Consider the following 18,597-nt stretch of genomic DNA (forward strand, 5'->3'; position numbering starts at 1 on the left):
CCTCAAATTCTTCAGATTCTTCTCTTTCTCTCACATTTGCTTGTTTCACATTTGCTTTTAAATAGTGACAACTGGCATCTATGCCACTTGATAGCATGAACACTTGCTTTTCTCCTCCCAACTTGTTATACTCAGTTAATTCTGGTGTTGGCACTCTTCATTTCCTGTTTGTAGCTATTGCTGTACCAAGAAGAGGAAACTTTCACCTCTTTCTTTTTCCTTTTCGATAAATGTATTGTGTGCTGACACCGTGCCATTACGTGTGTAGTTGGGAATACAGAGAGGATTAAGGCGCAGTTCTCCCCTGCAAAGAGACAGTTTGCATTGTGTGCTACTTGCAGCAAAAGATAAAGTACAAAATGATGGGAATAATTTTTTTTTTTTTTTTTTGCGGTACGCGGGCCTCTCACTGTTGTGGCCTCTCCCATTGCGGAGCACAGGCTCCGGACGCGCAGGCTCAGCGGCCATGGCTCACGGGCCCAGCCACTCCGCGGCATGTGGGATCTTTCCGGACCGGGGCACGAACCTGTGTCCCCTGCATCGGCAGGCAGACTCTCAACCAGTGCGCCACCAGGGAAGCCCGATGGGAATAATTTTTAAACATGAGTATCAGGAGAATTTTTATAGAGTAAGAAGATTTTTCAGAAGTTGAATTGGAATTTACTGTGAGGGTGGGGTTTAGAGAGCTCGGTGTTGACAAGGAGGGTTGTTGATGAGTGTACCAGAGGAGGGGACAGTCTTCAAGCCTTGTGGATCCGTGAAGCAGCCTGGTGCCTTCAGGGAAGTTGTATCGAATCTTTAGATGAATCGAAGAGGATCGTCACGATTTCAGTATTGTCTTTCTGTCCATGAACATGGGCTCTCTGTCCAGTTCTTTTTTCCAGGTCTTCTTTAATGCCTTTCCACAAAGTTTTATAATTTTCTGTGTTCAAGTATTACATATGTTTTGTAAGATATTCTGAGACACATTTGTGGTAATTGTTGGTATTATAATTTGGCGTCTCAAAAATAAAAATTTTCTAGTTCATTATTCTTAGTGTGAAAATATGTGATTGACATTTGTGTGTTGGTTACTTTGAGACATTCTATTTCTAAAAATTTGTAGATTATTTTATATGTATATATACATATGTATATGTGTGTGTGTGTGTGTATAAAATTTGAACACTTACTTGCAAATAATGATAATAATCTCTTCCTTTGTAATCTTTTTTCTGTTGTTTTCTTGCATTCGCCAGGGCCTTTAGTATGGGATTGTACAGAAGAAATCATAGTTGACATTTTTGTCTTGTACCTGATTTTAAAAGGGATGCTTCTAATGTTTTCATATTTAGGAGGATCTTTGCTCTGGCATCTTAGATACATTTGTATCTGAGAGGACACCTTTTAAAAAATTCTTTGAGAGAAGAAAATATTACATTTGTTTTTCCTAGAAGGGATTTAAAAGCGACCTTAGCATTTGTTCATGAGGCATTTATTCAGTGACTTCTGAGGGCCTCAAAGATGAGCAAGACAAAAATATACACTTTAATGGAGTTTATAGATTTTATTTTTCATTTTATGACATTTTTAGTTTGAATTGTTTATCATTATCATGCCAATTAAAAGGTTTTAGTTGATAGGTATTGCCAAATATTCTTCCAAAAGAGATTGTAACGATCGACAGGAAAAATGTATGACAGTATTTATATGCCATCCACCCTTTTAATAATTGTCTAAATAAACTTTTTAATCTACGCCAATCTGAGCCAATGATATGCTGGCTTTACTTTGCATCTCTTTTAATTATCAGTGAATATTAGCATCTTTTTATATGTTTGAGGCATTTAATTTTGTTTTCTGCAAACTGACTACTTGTATAATTTGTCCATTTTCTATTGGTTGCTTTCTATTTTCTTAATGATTTTAAGAACTATATAATAAGATGATTAGCCTTTTACTAAGTGTTGCAAATATCTTTTTTTGCTGTGTAGAAATATTTATTTTTTGAAGAAGTTAAATTCTATTTTGACCTTTGTGTTTTGTATGTCTTCATAACATTATATTTAAAAAAATGTTCTTTGAGATACTTTTCGTTTTAAACTCTTAAATATTAAATCTGAATATTTATTTGTCTTTTTTATGGGTGTAATGAAGGGTGAGTCACTTTTATTTATTTTATCTAAATAACCATCTGTTTGCTTTTATCTTTACTCAATTCGTCATTTAGGGATGGCTAGTAAGTTGGCATATCTGACTACTGTCCATCTCCTCTCCTGAAGTTTTATCTTATGCTTATTTTTTCATATATATTTGGGGTCAAGTTTCATGCTTATTCTGTTGTGTTGACCCACTGTTCATGGGAGTCTTTATCCAATATTTTTGTTACTATAGCTTTCATCACTTTTTTAGTATCCAGTGACCTTATACAGTACTTTTTTCTTCCTTTTACTTTTTCAGTCTTCTTCTTTTTTTTTGTTCTTCCTCTGTACTTGCTTTACTTTAGTAATTTTCCTGGCTATCTTACTGCTTATTTTTCCAATGAATATAATTGGTTTGGCTAAATAAAAAAAATTATGTGGGTTTTCTTATTGAGCTAGCATTATGCTTTTAGATTAGTTCGGGGTAGAATTGACATTTTTACAACAAATAGGTACAGGTATTTATTTTCTTTTGTTCAAGTTATCTTTTGTTTCTGACAGTAGAGTTTTACCTTTTTCTTCATGTAAGTCCTGCACATCCTAGGTATGTTTGTGCCTAGATATTTTAGGTTTTTATTGCTAGTTAATGTAAGTGGAATTTTGTTTTTTGCAATCTGTTTGTCTCTTCTCCCTCTCCAACACACACACACACACACACACACACACACACACACACACACACACACACACACACACACACACACTCCCTCTCTCCCCCCGCCCACCCCCATACGCCCATTGGATTAATGGAGTTTTCTTGATCCTTCTCCCCTCACCTGCAGCAATAATTTAGGTATTAACTATTTTTGTTGAGATGTAATTCACATATCATAAACTTCACTCTTCTACAGTGTACAATTCAGTGGTGTTTAGTATACTCTCAAGGCTGTGCAACCATCATCATGGTCTAATTCCACAGCATTTTCATAACCCTAAAAAGAAACTTCATACCTCCCTATTAGTAGTCACTCCCCATTTTCCCCTCTCCTCAGTCCTTGGAAACCACTAATTTACGTTATGTCTTTATGGATTTCCTCTTCTGGCCGTTTTATGTAAATAGAATCATACAACGTGTGGCCTTTTTGTCTCTGGCTTCTTTCACTTAACAGTGTTTTCAGGCTTCATCCATGTTGTAGCATGAATCAGTATTTTTTTCCTTCATACAGGTGAATAGTATTCCATAGTATAGGTGAGATCACATTTTGTTCACCCGTTTATCAGTTGATAGACATTTGAGTTGTTTCCACTTTCTGACTATTATGCATAGTGCTGCTTTGAACATTCATGTACTGGTTTTTGTGTGAAGATAATGTTTTCAGTTATCTTGGGTAACATACTTAGGAGTAGAATTACTGGTGTTTAACAGTTTGAGGAACTGCCAGACTGTTTTCTAAGTGATTGCATTATTTTACACTCCCACCAGCAATGTGTTAAGGATTTTGTTTTCTCCACTTCCTCACTAACACTTGTTATTTTCTTATTTTTGATTATAGCCGTCATAGTAGGTATAATGTGGTATCACTGGTTTTGATTTGCATGTTCCTAATGATGTTGAGCTTCTTTTTACGTGCTTATTGGCCATTTGTTTATCTTCTTTGGAAAAATGTCTATGCAAATCCTTTGCCAATTTTAAAATTTGGTTATTTTTGTTGTTGAGTTATAAGAGTTCTTCATATATTCTATATACTGGACCTTTACTGAATATATGATTTGTAAATATTTTCTCCCATTCTGTGGGTTGGCTTTTCACTTTCTTGATGGTTTCCTCTGAAGTACAAAAAGTTTAATATTTTAGTGAAGTCTAATTTCTTTTTCTTTTTCCCTTGGTTATGTGTGCTTTAGGTGTCAACTTAAGAAACACTTGTTTAGCTGAAGATCATGAAGTATATGCTGGTTTTCTTAGAGTTTTATAGGTTAGTTCCTGCATTTAGATTTTTGAGGTAATTTTTGTGTACGGTGTAGGGTAGAGGTTGGATGTTACGTACTATGTTTTGGTTTTATGTATGGTCACCCCTAGAATTTTACCATGCATGCTTTACTCAGTATGAACTTGTTGAAGTCCTTCCTGCCCTCTTTCAGTGTTACAGTAACCTAGAATTTTAATTACACTTTGACTTGAACCTATCTCAGCCTAATTGTTTCACTGTCAGTGCTTGTTCAGATTTACCCATACATTCTTTTATTCTGTGCTTTTTGGGGGAAGGAGTTTTCTTCTGTATTGAAGTGGATCATATAATTGTTCTTTCGCCAAGGAGATGTGAGTGACCTTAAAAATGTCTTTACTTTTCCCCTCACTTGCAAATTGTGCATAAACTTTAAGATGACGTTTATTTCCCTTACTTTGAGCACATGTTTTCATTGTCTAGTGTTGCTGATCAGTCTCCTGTGAATGTAATTGTCCTTTTTTTTTTTTTAAAGATAATTTGTCTTCTTTCGCTTTTGTAGCTTTTTCTCTTTGTCTTTGGCATGCAACAGTTTCACCTGATTGATTGAAAGGGACTTGTTTTTACTTACTCTGTTCAGAACTCTTGTTTAGGATTTCTGGAATGAGGATTTCCTAGTTCTTGAATATCCCAAAGCTTTTCTTCGAATATTGCTTCTCCAGTATTATCTTTATCCTGGAAATTTGCCTTCTCATTCTGCCTTCTGTGTATCTTAACCAGTCTTTTATATTTTCCAAGCTTTGTTTCTAGATTCTTCTCTGGTTTACTTTTCTTGTCTTTGTGTCTACCTTGCTATTTAACTCACCTGTTAAGTTTTTTCTCTTTTAATTTTAATGGTTATAATTTTTACTCTTATAGAATATAGTTCTGTTTAAGAAGGACAAATGGGGCTTCTGTGGTGGCGCAGTGGTTGAGAGTCCGCCTGCCAATGCAGGGGACATGGGTTCGTGCCCCGGTCCAGGAAGATCCCACATGCCGAGGAGCGGCTGGGCCCGTGAGCCATGGCCGCTGAGCCTGCGCGTCCGGAGCCTGTGCTCCGCAACGGGAGAGGCCAAATGTTTGTCACTTCTTTCATGTCCTTAATCATTTTAGTTGTAGGGTTTTTTTAAATCTCCTTTATAGGGTTCTGTTATCTGGGATTCATTGTTTTCAGGGTGCTGATTCTCAATGTATTGTACATATTTGATTCTCATTTTGGGAGTTCTTTTCACATGGGATTATTTTCTGGGGAGAGATCATGTTTGTTTGTTTGTTTGTTTGTTTGTCGAAATAGTTGGTGTTTGCTTTACCCAGGTGTCCATTGCCAGTGCAGTTTAAGTTTTATAATTACCCACTGGGATCCCTATCACACAGAATCTCCTGGGGATTTTTCTCTCCTGCACCTGTGCATGGTGCAGGCATTAGGTTTCCATTTCTCCTGAAACCACCCCCCCCACGCACCAAGCCCTCTTCCTTTCCTCCATCTCTGTCCCACAGACAAGCCTACCTATTGCCTGTGGGCTGACAGTTTTCTCCTCCACCATTGCCTGATGGTACAGCTTTTCCAGACTCCTGGCTTTACACTGGGATTTGAATTTCATTCTCCACATTTTATGTGCTGAAGGCCATGTTTCATATGCCTATGTGAACATGGAAGCCTTAACTTGCAGACACTGTATCTGGCCTGGGATGTGGTTTTCCAAAGTTCCCACAGTATAATCTCTAGTTTACAATTTTGCCTTAATTTCTTGCTCTTGGAGTTTTTGCTTTTGTTGCTATTCTTTTGATTTCAGCTGTGTTTTAAAATGTGGATATTGTATTTTATCGTGCAGTTCTGTGTGCTCATAATTTTGGTTGGGGTTGAGGGAGGGTATTTGTTTTATTTAGCTCAGTCTCTGATTCCCCAGAAATACGATTGTCTTAGGTGGATATTTGTATTTAGGAACGATGTTCATTTGGTATTTCGTAATACTGGAGCCATTTACTTTATGCATTCTGTCATTATTTACAAGAGTCCTTTTTGTTTGTTTGTTTCCTTGGGTTTTTCAGGTATAGAATTATGTCATCCAGAAACACTGATACTTTTACCTTGATAAGTTAACCTTAAATTTTAAAAATTTCATTCCTTTATTTTGTTCATTGCTCTGGTTAATTCGTCCAGTGGGCATTTCTGTATTGTTCCTCACTTTTCTTTGAATTGGGTACTTTTAAGAAGGATTTGTTCGAATGTTCTAAAGCGATTAACTTACACATGACTTAAATATCTCAGTTTGCATATTCACTTAATAAGAAACTGTAGTGTAATTATTGTATATGATCTCACCAAAATGTCATTTTAAGAGTTAATTACAAAAGTAATGCAAAAATAAATACACAAATGAAATCTTTTTAATTCAGATTTCTTTTTAAATACAGATTTTCATTCTTCTTGTTTGTCTCTCATGGTATCCTCAGTGTGTTGCTATGTTTGCTTAAGTGTTCATGTGATTGAGTACTAATTAATAGCAAACTGTTGTAATAACCACAAGTAACACCCCTGCCTCCACCCCCCCATATAAGGGAAGATGGAACTTAAAAAGGAATATTTACATGCAAGAGAGATGAAATGGAATCTGTTCATTCTACTTCACTTTGATTTTTAGTTACTGATTTCTGTAGTAAGGTTCTGCTCCTTTGTGCTGTCTGTAATTTAGTGTAACATGCAGGCAGTTAATATTAAGTGTGTTGAGCTTATCGTCTTCACAATACCAAGTACAGAATAACTCTCTCCAAGCAGATGTGTGTGTATTTTACTCGATTCTTTAACATGTTTGCAAAATATTTTGGTGGCACAAAGCTATGCCTTTTGTGGCTGGATGTTTCAGTAACTTAGAGGTCAGTTTCCTTTCTAGCTTCCCATACAACTTAAATATTCTGTTACCCTTATGGGTGGTGATCCTTATTACTGTTTTACATGTTTTATTTTGTATGTGTTTAGATCATGCCAGCCAGCCTCAGCTCAGATATATTAACTCAGATTTCAGTGCTGAAACTTTGTACTAGAATAGCCACAAAATTTAAAATTGTGAAGAGAGAGCTTGTAACTTACAACCTGTAAATTCTACTAGATTGTTTTTGGTAGTCTTTTTCCTCGTATTTAGCCTTAAGGAGAGATTCTACCTTTTGTTTCATGTGTACGCCTGCTCTGGTGTCAGACTCTTCCCCTCCTCTCCTGCTGCACCCCACTTCCCCCACCCGGCTCCCACACGTCGTTTAAGTTGTCACACTAACGCTCCTAAGTGTAATGGACCCCCTTTCTGTGTTCTCTGGTGTATAGCTTAGGGGTTGGGCAGCTGTATTAGATATTGGCTAAGAGCACAGGCTTTGGAATCAAATAGACCTGAGTTTCAATCTTGATTCTTTTGTTCAGTAACCTGTATTTGCCCTTACAATAAATTTTTAAAAATTATTTTTAAGTTAGTTTCTTCCTCTGTGAGGTGACTGTTGATATACCTACCTCACAGGGTTGTTGTGAGGATTAAATAGTCGTGTATGTGAAGCACTTTTATTACTGCCTGACATATGGAAAGTGCTTAAGAATTGGTAGCTGTATTTGCTGCTGTTAGTAATTTAAAGGTAGTAAACAAATTTACTCATTTTTGGTGACTTGGCCAGTTTTATATTGGAAGGGCTTAGAGACTAGCTTTAGGAAAACTGTAGATGCATTTCATATTAGATGAGTGGGGAGTATGTTATCTTTTGAAAATAGTTGAATAATCCTCCCAATTTTTGCAGTATGGATTGACCTACAATTAAATGTATAATATACAGAGTTAGAAAAAATACAGAACTCTGGAAAAGTTTTTTAAAAATTAGGCTCATATGTAGGGCTTCCCTGGTGGCGCAGTGGTTGAGAGTCCGCCTGCCGATGCAGGGGACATGGGTTTGTGCCCCGGTCTGGGAAGATCCCACATGCCGTGGAGCGGCTGGGCCCGTGAGCCATGGCCGCTGAGCCTGCGCGTCCGGAGCCTGTGCTCCACAACGGGAGAGGCCACGACAGTGAGAGGCCCGCGTACCGCAAAAAAAAAAAAGAATCATGAGTTTTAAAAATTAGGCTCATATGTTAATATAATAGCTTGGCTTCCTTATAAGTATTTTTCTAAAGGGTTTTAGACTTTTAAAGTTTCTCTTAGATGTATTTAAGACATACTTGCGAAATTCCTGGCCTATTTTAATGTCAGTGCACTAGACATTGTGTTATAGCAGGAAGAGTATTAAACTGGAAGTTTGGAGACTTGGGTTTGAAGCCTGGCTTTGCTGTTGGCTGTGCACATATGTCCTTGGTCAGATAACAACCCCCCTGTGTGTAAATTTCTGATCTGTACTGCGGTGCTTGTTACCTGAGCTACCTTCGTTGCTCAGAAAATCAGACAAAATAATTATGTCAGGGCTCTTTAGAAAATACAGAGGGCTATCCAGAGTAAAAATAAGTATTATCTCAGTTCTCAACCTTATTTTTATTCACCTACATCTTTTCAAAAAACAGTGTTCGTGTTTTATGAATTCTTAGCAATTGAAATTCATATCCCTGTTAATCATATTTCTGTGACCAGAAGCATTTTGGTAACTTTTTTCTTGAATCGTGAGATGGCATATTATTTCAAAGGTGAAGTTTTTCAGTTGTTTCCCAAATAGCCAGAAAATAGCTCCTGGATAAGCTAATTCTTTCAGGAAGTGTAACTAACTGTGGCTGGAGAAACCATTTTCAGTCTCTGCTCAGAACTGATCGCCTCCATTAAGCCTTTGACTAAACTGTGCCTGGTTTTACTTAATTTGTATTCCATCTGTATGGAGGCATGGAGTTGACAGTACATTCGTTTCTATTTGAGTGTTTCTGTAAGCCATTTTATGTCTTTTACATGTGACCTGGCCTTGTTTTCTCAGATAGCTTGGAATCTCCTGAGGGTTGAAGACAATTGTCCTTTCCCTTTCTCCACCATAGATTCATGATAGAGGATGCTCTGCATACAATGGTTTCTTGCTAGTTGTGTTTAGGTGAAACTCGCACTAGAGCAGAGTATGCATCTGCAGAAATTTTCAGTTGTCTACTATATAGCGTATGCCTGTTTAAAGACAAAAGGCATCAAAATAGTATACGTCTTGATTTTTAAAAAAATATGGTATTTAAGCGGCCATGTATTTCAACTAAGACTAGACTTAGTTTTTTTTTTTTGCTTTTTCAAACCATTCTGTTAGTAGTATTTGGCCAAAAGAAATCTAATAAATCTCATTAAATAATTTTATTTTTTGATAGTAAAATATTTTAGGGGTATGTGATATTTGTATTGTTAATAGCCATAGTTTTAAATGATTCATTACAAAAAAGGAATTATGCCTTTTATTAAAGAAAGGCTTTTATAAAAGGCATAATTTTATAGAGTCTCAGTTATTTCTCACTTTTTGATTAATTTATTAAATTATCAGTAATTCTTATTATTGAAGTTTCTCATGTAAACCTTGATATGGAGGAGACGTATTCTTACAGTAAATATCCTGATTTATTTGGGAATGACTATATTTGAAAAAAAGAAATTCTTTACATTTGCTTTTAATCAGAGCTTTCTCTAAAACGAGACAAAATTGTCTTTTATTTTTGAACTTAAAGAATTTTGCTAAACATGTTTCTTCCAAATGAACGTTTGCATTTTATTTTCCAGATTTTTTTCTCTGAAACCAGTTTTTGCTTTCTAAGAAACATTTTTACATCTTCTTCAGGAATGTCATTGTCTGCTGGATCTTCCCCTCTGCACTCCCCCAAGATCACTCCACATACTTCTCCTGCTCCCAGAAGAAGAAGTCACACTCCAAATCCAGCCAATTACTTGGTGCCTTCTAGTGCCTCTACACCTGTTAATAATCCTGTCTCTCAGACTCCATCTTCTGGTCAGGTGATCCAAAAGGAAACTGTCGGTGGGACGACTTACTTCTATACAGACACAACTCCAGCACCTTTGACTGGAATGGTATGTCTGCATTTAAAGGAGAAAAGAGAGGGCTCTTATAACAGCTTCTTCTTATTAATGAGATTAACGAGGAGGTTTACCCAGTCCTGTATCTTTATACTGTGATGTGAAAAAGTAATTAATTTCTGACTTAGATGATAATTCCAATCTCTTCTTACCTATTCAAAGTAATCTGTTTCTGCATTAATAATATCTCTAGTTTTGGCCAAATCTGCTTGTAATCAGAAGTTATATTTAAGCCCTAGTTTATTACTTTATGGCATGTTTTGCTTATGGGGTTACCTAGTACTTGTGCTAGCTGGTGTTGATGTTTGCTGACTTTTGTTTGTAGATACAGGTAGTTTCACCTCTTAAGTTAGAGGAAGTAGTTGGAGAAGTAGATGGATTCTTATCAGTAGTTGCTGAGAGCAAACCGGTGATAAATGCTTGCTCAGGCGAGGCAGTGATTCAATAGCTAGAACTCTGGATGGTGGAGGACACAGTGATAGGAGGCCTCCAGCATGGGTCACTGGTAAGGAGGGAGGACGTTCAGGGAGCCCTGATTATGGGTAAGGAAAGAGCTACCAAAGGACTGTGGGGGGGGAGGGGCCGAGAGGGAAGCGTCATGTTCCATAAATTGTACACTTTTAGTTTCATAATTTTGTCCATGTTCAAAAATTATTTAGCTATAGAAAAATAAGTAGTAGATGAAGATCTCATGAGTAAGAAAGCCAAATTCCATTAAAATATGAATGCTGGTCTAAACTGTAGATATTTGACAAAATCATAACTGACAGGCTTAGATGAAAAGTATGTTTGGATTTTGGTAAGCAGATTTTGACCCCATAAGTTAAATTAATGATTTATTTTGATTACATTTAATATTTTACTAAAAGGCAGTTTGAGTGGAAAGACAACAGATTTTTATTTTTCCTTTTTAAGAGTCCCAGTTCTGCCATTGTTTTGTGACTCTTGAATCTTAGCACCTCTGAGACTGGTCCCCCGATCGTACATGAGGTTAAGTACACGACCATCGTATGAGAAGTAAATGTGAAAACATTTATAGAAGTACTTGTAAATCATGTAAAATGCTTTCTAAAAAATAATAAAATAGCTAATAGTTTCTTGTTTTGTTTTGTTTTTGGTCAGAGATCTTTCAAAAGTTATCACAGAACAGCTTGCCGAACTGAAGGTCAAATAATTGAGGTAGAGTAGAGACTTTCCTTGGTTCTTTCAAGTAAGAATTCCATCAATGTTTTACTTTTGGGGGGAGGGGTTATTATATTTTATCATTATTTACGTTTTTTATTTTATCATATTTGTAGAAAAAAGTTAGTTTAATCTATGAAGAGGTTCTTTTGTCACAAAACTGTCTCAGCTGTTTTTGTGGAGATTATATGTGGCACATTTTTGTAATGTTTTTACCCTTCAAACCACTCTTAAAAATATGCTCCTGGTAATCCTGAGGTAGTCATGCCCAACTATACTACCTGATATAAGGAAACCAAGGCAAGAAAAAGGAGGCACTCTTCTCCCTTCAGGTATAGGTTAAAGGAGACCTTACAGGTATTGCAAAATCACTTCCTGGTTGAGGTCCAGAGCAGAAGAGCCACATGAGGGCAACAGAAATCAAATGAATTCATTTTTAAAAGAGAAAAAAAAATGTTTGTTTTGGCTTTAAAAATGAAAGAATAAAACAAAAGATATTTTAGGATGTACTTGATTTTGTATCGTGGACCAGTTGAAGGGAAGGAGAGGCAGAGGAAAAAGGGAAAAAAGCGGGGTGGTGAGAAGATTCCAATTGGAAGAGGCAAAGACAAGAAGCTGGAAGCAGAATTTAGTAACTTTGTTGTAGTTTGATTGGAAGGTATATTGTCATACCCTTCTGTTCACCTCCACTGCTGACCCAGAGTATGTTGGTCCTCTTTTCTGTTCTAGTTTGAAGTGTTAAGTATCTAGATAACATTTTGTTTAGTTTGGTCGCTAGAAACCCTTAAAGAGGACAGTTCTTTGGGCGTCCACGGCAGAGTTACTACATGATCTGACTGTGCCCAAGCACCGTGAATATCTACTTTCTTCCTCTCTTCCAGCTGCCTTAAAAAAATGCTTACAAAGAGCTCCTTTTGCCTCTCATTGGACCTGAAATTTTACTGTATCTGAAGAAATGTTTCCTTTCTCATTAGATTTTTAAAAACTTGTTATTCCAATAAAGATTATTTAAAAAATGAAATCATTCAGAAGGTGTACTAATAATAGCTTTTCTCAGGTGTTTAATTCACTATTATTTAAAGATTAAAAGTATCCATTTGTCACTGTCATTTAAAGATTAAAACTTTATCGAAATAATGATAAAGCTTATCAATTGATCATGATATTTTCCCCCTTCCTATCTTTCAGGTTTTTCCAAACTACCATATTTATCCTCCAACTGCACCTCATGTTGCTTATATGCAACCAAAAGCAAATGCACCTTCCTTCTTCATGGCTGATGAACTCCGACAGGTATGCTTTCAGAGTTCGGGGTGGAAATACTTAATGTCTTTCGTGCTTTAGCAAAGAACTGGAGAAAGAACAGAGCTCCTTTCAAATTGTATTACTGAATCAAATATGCTGTAATAAAGAAGATAGAATTTACAGTTTATGAGACTAATTGATATTTATTTAAGGAAACCCATTTTTAAAGAAAATTGCAAGTAACTGTGTTCAGATGTAGAACACGGAGTAGCTATTTAAATGGGCCACCTTTTTGCACGGCACCTCCTGTGCACTGGAAGGTCTCTGAAGTATATAAATAAATAATTTAAATGGTTTCTAACCACTAGACAACTTTTTGCTAATATCTGTAGTAGTTGGCTAATAAGTAATTTGGCCTAGAAATGAACTTCATTTTTAAGGCAGCTCGATATTTTCTGTAAAGTAGGTTTTATAAAATTATTTAGTTTTTTTTGTCAGTGTTGAACAGGTATTATTTGGTATGTAGAATTTTACTTTACTCTTCGATTCTCAGAAATGTTTTTGTTCCACAGAAGTAAGTTGCACCAGTATAATGTTTGTAGAGTGAATTATCGACGAGCTTGGCCACAGAGCTAGCCGTATGCTCTGGGTTATAGCACTGCTACTTGAAACCAACCTTAGCGATGGGCAGGTCTATCCAGGACTGGAATTTAGACATTTCACATTATTGGAAATGTTATGTCCTGATACCAACATTAAAAAGTACACATGCCAAAAATATTAGTACTCAGGCTCTTCAGTTGCAATAGAAAGTCCAGATTTCAGAAGTTGTGTTTAGATGTAAATATACTTGTTTTCTTTTCTTAGGAGCTGATTAACAGACATTTAATAACAATGGCTCAGATTGATCAAGCAGATATGCCAGGTAAAATGCAAGTTGACTGTTGCTTCCTTTTAAAGGAGAGTGTAATCCTTATGTAGTCCTACATGTTTTTATGCCTTAAGCTAGCTAATTACTATTTTATGACTATATTTATTTGAAACCTACTTAAGAAGAATTCCAAGATGCCATTGATCTAGTATTTTTTCAAAGAATTCTACATGTGACAAGATTCTAGTTCATCCAAAAAATAGGTAGTTTTAGAATTCATGGTGATTTACCTCATCGTGCACTAGAATATTATTATCTTTTGAAACGATGAAGTATAGGTACTTAAGTAGGGGTGGGGAGGTGAGTGTTATTATTATTGAGGCTGCGGCATGCCAGACAGGGTACTAAGGCTTTCTGTGTGTAAGTTTTTTCCTCACAAAACTCCTGTGGTATAGATACTAACATTATCACCTTTGTTTTACGTATGAGGAAACTGAAGTTAACAGGCAGGTTAAGTAACTTGCCTCTAAGAACAAGTGGCTAGTAATTATCTGACCGAGTCAGAATTTAAACCTCGGTTTTTCTGACTGTACCATGATGTTTCTCAGCATTAAAATCTCTTTGCCTAGCTTATTCAGTATAGGCACAATGAAATGTGGTGTAATTTAGGAAAACTTTATAAATAATACAGTAGGAATACATTTGCTGTAGCGATAATCTCAGAACACCTGGTTGTAATCACGAATTCAGCACAGTCCACTGTGTATCCTCTTGATCGCTGAAGAGTTCAAAGGAATATGTCTGTCTGGCTGTTATGTCTTAAGGCTGGGCAGGAAACTTACCTGTCATAGCCTTTGAAATGTTCACGTTGGAATTTTCCTTATTATTAAGCATTGTCTTTGAGGCCCTAGCTAGGGTAAAAAAAAAAAAAAAAGTTAGAAGATGCTATTTACAGTGGCTTCAGAATATCAGTACCTAGGAATAAGCAGAACAAAAGATGTGTAAGATATCAGTGGCAGAGATTTACTAAGGTGTTAAATAAGATAAATATAGAGAGTGAAATACGATATTCATGAATAGGAGGACATAATGGTTGCCATTTTCGTAAACTAATCTATAGATTCAGTATAATTTCAGTCAAAGCACATGAGCTATTCTTACTCATATACTTCTGACACCTAATTCGTGTCCTAACAATTTAATTGTTAAGGGCTCAGTCCCATAAGACCACTCCTTCTTCAGATGCCAGCTGAAATGGGGTACCCAGGCTACTCAAACTTCTCTCTGGCCAACTACAAATTTGAGGGTTTCCACAACATGCCCTCAGGTTCGGCGATTAGCTGGAATGACTCACAGAACTCGGGAAAGCACTTTGTAAACTGTTACTGGCTTATTATAAAGAGTACAACTCAAGGAACAGCCAAATGGAAGAGATACATGGGGCAAAGTGTGGGGATAGGGTGGGGTGTGGGGAACTTCCATGCCCTCTCCAGGTATGCCACCCTCCCAGCACCTCATCATGCTCACCAACCTGTAAGCCCTCTGAATCCCTCTGTTTAGGAATTCTTATGAATGTTTCATTGTCTTGGTGTGGTGATTAAATCTCTGGCTCTTCGTGATTGACTCAGTCTCCAACCTCTCTCTCCTCTGTGGAAGGTTGGGGGATTGGCTGAAATTTCCACACTTCTAATCAAGATTTTATTTTATTTTTTTATTATATTACAGCATAGCAGAGCTTTTCATAGTATATGATAAATATATCAAAGAGTAAAGGTCCAAGACTACCTGAAGCACTTTGAAGATTATGATTAGGGTTCTGGGTGTATTGGGGAGGGGAGGCTTGGTTTGAGTCTATAGTAACTGAAACAGTGTCGTAATGGCACTGGGTTAGACAAATTGATTACCGGAACAGACTAGGGAGAACCTAGACACATTCTGTGATAGAGGTGGCTAATCAGTGGGGAAAGGAAGGCATTGGAAAAAATGGTTTTCTTTATGGTAAAAGATTGTATTGTTACAATTGTATCATGATCTCAAACCACATGCAAAAACCAGTTCCAAATAGATTAAGAATTTAAATGTCAAAAGCAAAACTTTAAAATTCGTACAATGAAACACAAATGAGTAAATTTAATCTTTCCGTAGAGAAAGATTTCCTATACTGGAGGCAAAAATTCTTGACTCTTAAAGAAAGTACTGATAAATTTTACTGAATTACGGTTAAAGGGACTTCCCTGGTGGTGCAGTGGTTAAGAATCTGCCTGCCAATGCAGGGGACACGGGTTCGAGCCCTGGTCCGGGAAGATCCCACATGCCGCAGAGCGGCTGGGCCTGTGCACCACGACTACTGAAGCCCGCACACCTAGAGCTGGTGCTCCACAACAAGAGAAGCCACCGCAACGAGAAGCCCACGCACCACACAAAGAGGAGCCCCTGCTCGCCGGAACTAGAGAAAGCCCGCACGCAGCAACAAAGACCCAAGGCAGCCAAAAATTTAATTAATTAATTAAAAAAAAATTAAAAACACTCCAAAGATATCTATAGTAAAGAAAAAACTTGAAGAAGGTATTTACACAATTGACGAAGAAAATAAAAACCACAAATTAGTAAGAGCCTGAAAAAAAAAAAAACAACAAAACAGAAAAATGGCCAAAAGGTAGGAATAGGCATTTCAAGAAAGTGGAAATTCATACAACGAAAAATCTGTGAAGAAATGTTGAACATCACTGATGATTAGGGAAAGACAGATAAGATATCATTGGAAAGTCTGACCATGTGCAGTGTTAGGATGTGGATCCACAGGTTCTCCAGTACATTGCTGTTGGTTGTATAAATTGGTGAATGTGTTATCACTTCAGAAAATTCCTGAAGCTGAATATCTGTGTACCCTGTGATCTAGCAGTTCTGCTCCTAGATATAGGTCAACTATATATTTTTAACTAGAAAATGTATAAAGTATCCATAATATCACTGCTTACAATAGCAGAAACTTTGATCAGTCCAAACGCTCATCTTGAAGGACAGTGGGTGAATTAACTGATACTGTCAGACAATGGAATATTACATGGCAGTTTAAATGAAGAAAGTACACTTCATAAAGAAAGCAGTAATGTGGAAGAATCTCAGTAATGTAATATTAAGTTTAAAAGTGAGCTGCGAGAGACTACATAGAGCATGATACCTTTTTATAAAGTTGAAATTTATATATGTATTTACATTATCAATAAATGCATGTGTATATGCATATATACATAATAAAATTTTGAGGAATACATATAGGTATAATGAAACTATATAAAAACGGAAGGAAGAGAGAGAAGGAAGGCAGAGGTTGGTAGAGAACCATGTATTTAGATGACCATTCAAGTCAAGGTCTGAGGCTTCGTTTTGTGTGCCAGGTTTGCAGATGCTTACCGTATTATTAAGAATAATTAACTGAATAAAAGCAGGCCATGCATGGACGTGAGCTCGTGATTTGAGTGTCACAAACTAAAGATTGTGGTTAATCCAATTCTGTGCGCCCGTGTTCAAACAAGGTTTAATAAGTGGTTTTTTCTGTCGCTTGTCTCACTCTGATCTTTTTTATGTCTCATGTTTACTGTTAACCTTTGACTCATTTTGACTAATTTATTAATGTTGGTCTTACTGACTTTTTCGTTTCCCTTTTCCTTTCCATTCTTCATACTTCCATCAATTAGGACTTCTCAACTCAAATCATAATTTATTTCCTGTAGGTCAGTGGTTCTCAGCCAGGAATGATTTCTCCCCTCATGGGTCATTGGGTCATTTGGCAACGTCTGGAACATTTTTGATTGTCACAGTTGGCAGCGGGGTGCTACTGGCTACTAGTGGGTTGAGGCCACGGATGCTGCTAAATACCCTCCAGTGCACAGGACAGTCCCCGACAACGAAGGATTGTCTGGTCCAATATGTCACTAGTGCTGAGCTTGAGAAACTCTGCCATAGGTTTACCATGGTGAGCCTCAGACATTCAGTATCTTAGATCCAGTCTGTCATTCTCTATGTTCTTTGAGGGGACGTTGGGTTGAATAGAGGAAAGACACTAAAATTTTCTTTATCATTATTTTTAATGTTATTTGGTTGAACTGAGCCCCAGACTAAATATTGGGCTGAATTAAGGAGTGCATTTGTCTGGGATCTTCCGAGTTGGTTTTCTTTACTTTGATTTTTGATGCCAAACAGTGATTGAGACACCCCTGTTCCCTTTATTGGTACTTAATTTTGTGCATTTGTTAAACTGAACTAGAAACGAAGAACAGCAGAACAACAAATGAATTTTCCTGTCTATTAAGGGAAACATTTGGTTTTCAAGGTTAATATTAGGCCACATATGATTATTTCAGAGTAGACTGGGAAATATAGGGTTAAAAGATGATTTTCCGAAAAAAGGTTAAAATCAGGATGTACAGATATAAAAAGGAGAAAGTACTAAAGATTTTATTTAAGTTGTGAGGGAGCCAATCCTGTATTACAAAACACATCATAGATGAGGAATATTGAAACAAATGTGTAAACTGTCTTTTCCACAGGGGAGGAGGGAAGTCCGTCGAGCCTTCACCAGACAGCATTGCCTATAGACGAGAAGTATTTTGCAGTGTGGTATTTATCAGTTATTTACAGCTTAACAGAGGTGTAAAATATCTCCCACAGAATCAGACGCCAGAGGGTTATCCTTCAGACAGTGCACCGTTTTCCACTGAAGCACAATTGTTTTCCTTCAGTGTGTAGAATTCATGACTTGCTTAAAAGTAGACAGAGGGAGAAGGGAGTTCAGAGCATAACATTTTTAGCTTATTGTGGCCCTCACACAGTCTCTTTGTCACACTGATGCTCTGAGCACCGGTGTTTGGTGTAGTAAATTTCAAGTCCTTGTTGTTGGTCTGTTAGCTGTCTCACCGCTCTTTCCATTTGTTTTAGCTCACTGGAAGCAGTCTCATCCATCATTTTGTAGTAAACATGCCAGATCTTCTGTAAGATCTTTCCTAATATCCTTGGAACTGGCTTTCCTTTCCATGGCTTTGTATTTCCATGTGTAGTGGTTCTCAAAGCACGTGACCCAACAGCAACTTTTCATTATCACCTGGGAACTTGTTAGAATTGCAAATCCTTGGGCCCTGGTTTAGACCTACTTGCTGACTCAAAACTCTGGGCATGGGACCCAGCAAACT

General features: G+C 36.9%; 1 protein-coding gene across 8 annotated transcripts in view; it reads left to right on the forward strand.

Moving 5' to 3' along the window:
- Positions 1 to 18,597, forward strand: part of PAN3 (poly(A) specific ribonuclease subunit PAN3) — a 118,608-nt gene that overhangs the window by 72,110 nt on the left and 27,901 nt on the right. For 6 of the 8 annotated variants that reach the window (XR_014326891.1, XM_082859283.1, XM_082859278.1 and 3 more), the window contains 4 exons: positions 9,857 to 10,104; positions 11,233 to 11,289; positions 12,481 to 12,585; positions 13,405 to 13,462. Coding sequence is in view for 7 of the 8 variants with exons in the window: in XM_082859283.1 (XP_082715409.1) it covers positions 9,857 to 10,104; positions 11,233 to 11,289; positions 12,481 to 12,585; positions 13,405 to 13,462 (468 nt within the window). In the remaining variant the exon portion in view is untranslated. The remainder of the gene's footprint in view (positions 1 to 9,856; positions 10,105 to 11,232; positions 11,290 to 12,480; positions 12,586 to 13,404; positions 13,463 to 18,597) is intronic. The other 2 variants (XM_082859279.1, XM_082859281.1) reach the window with 1 other exon arrangement.

This window comes from Leucopleurus acutus (assembly GCF_964270905.1).
Source record: "Leucopleurus acutus genome assembly, chromosome: 18".
Classification (NCBI taxonomy): domain Eukaryota; kingdom Metazoa; phylum Chordata; class Mammalia; order Artiodactyla; family Delphinidae; genus Leucopleurus; species Leucopleurus acutus.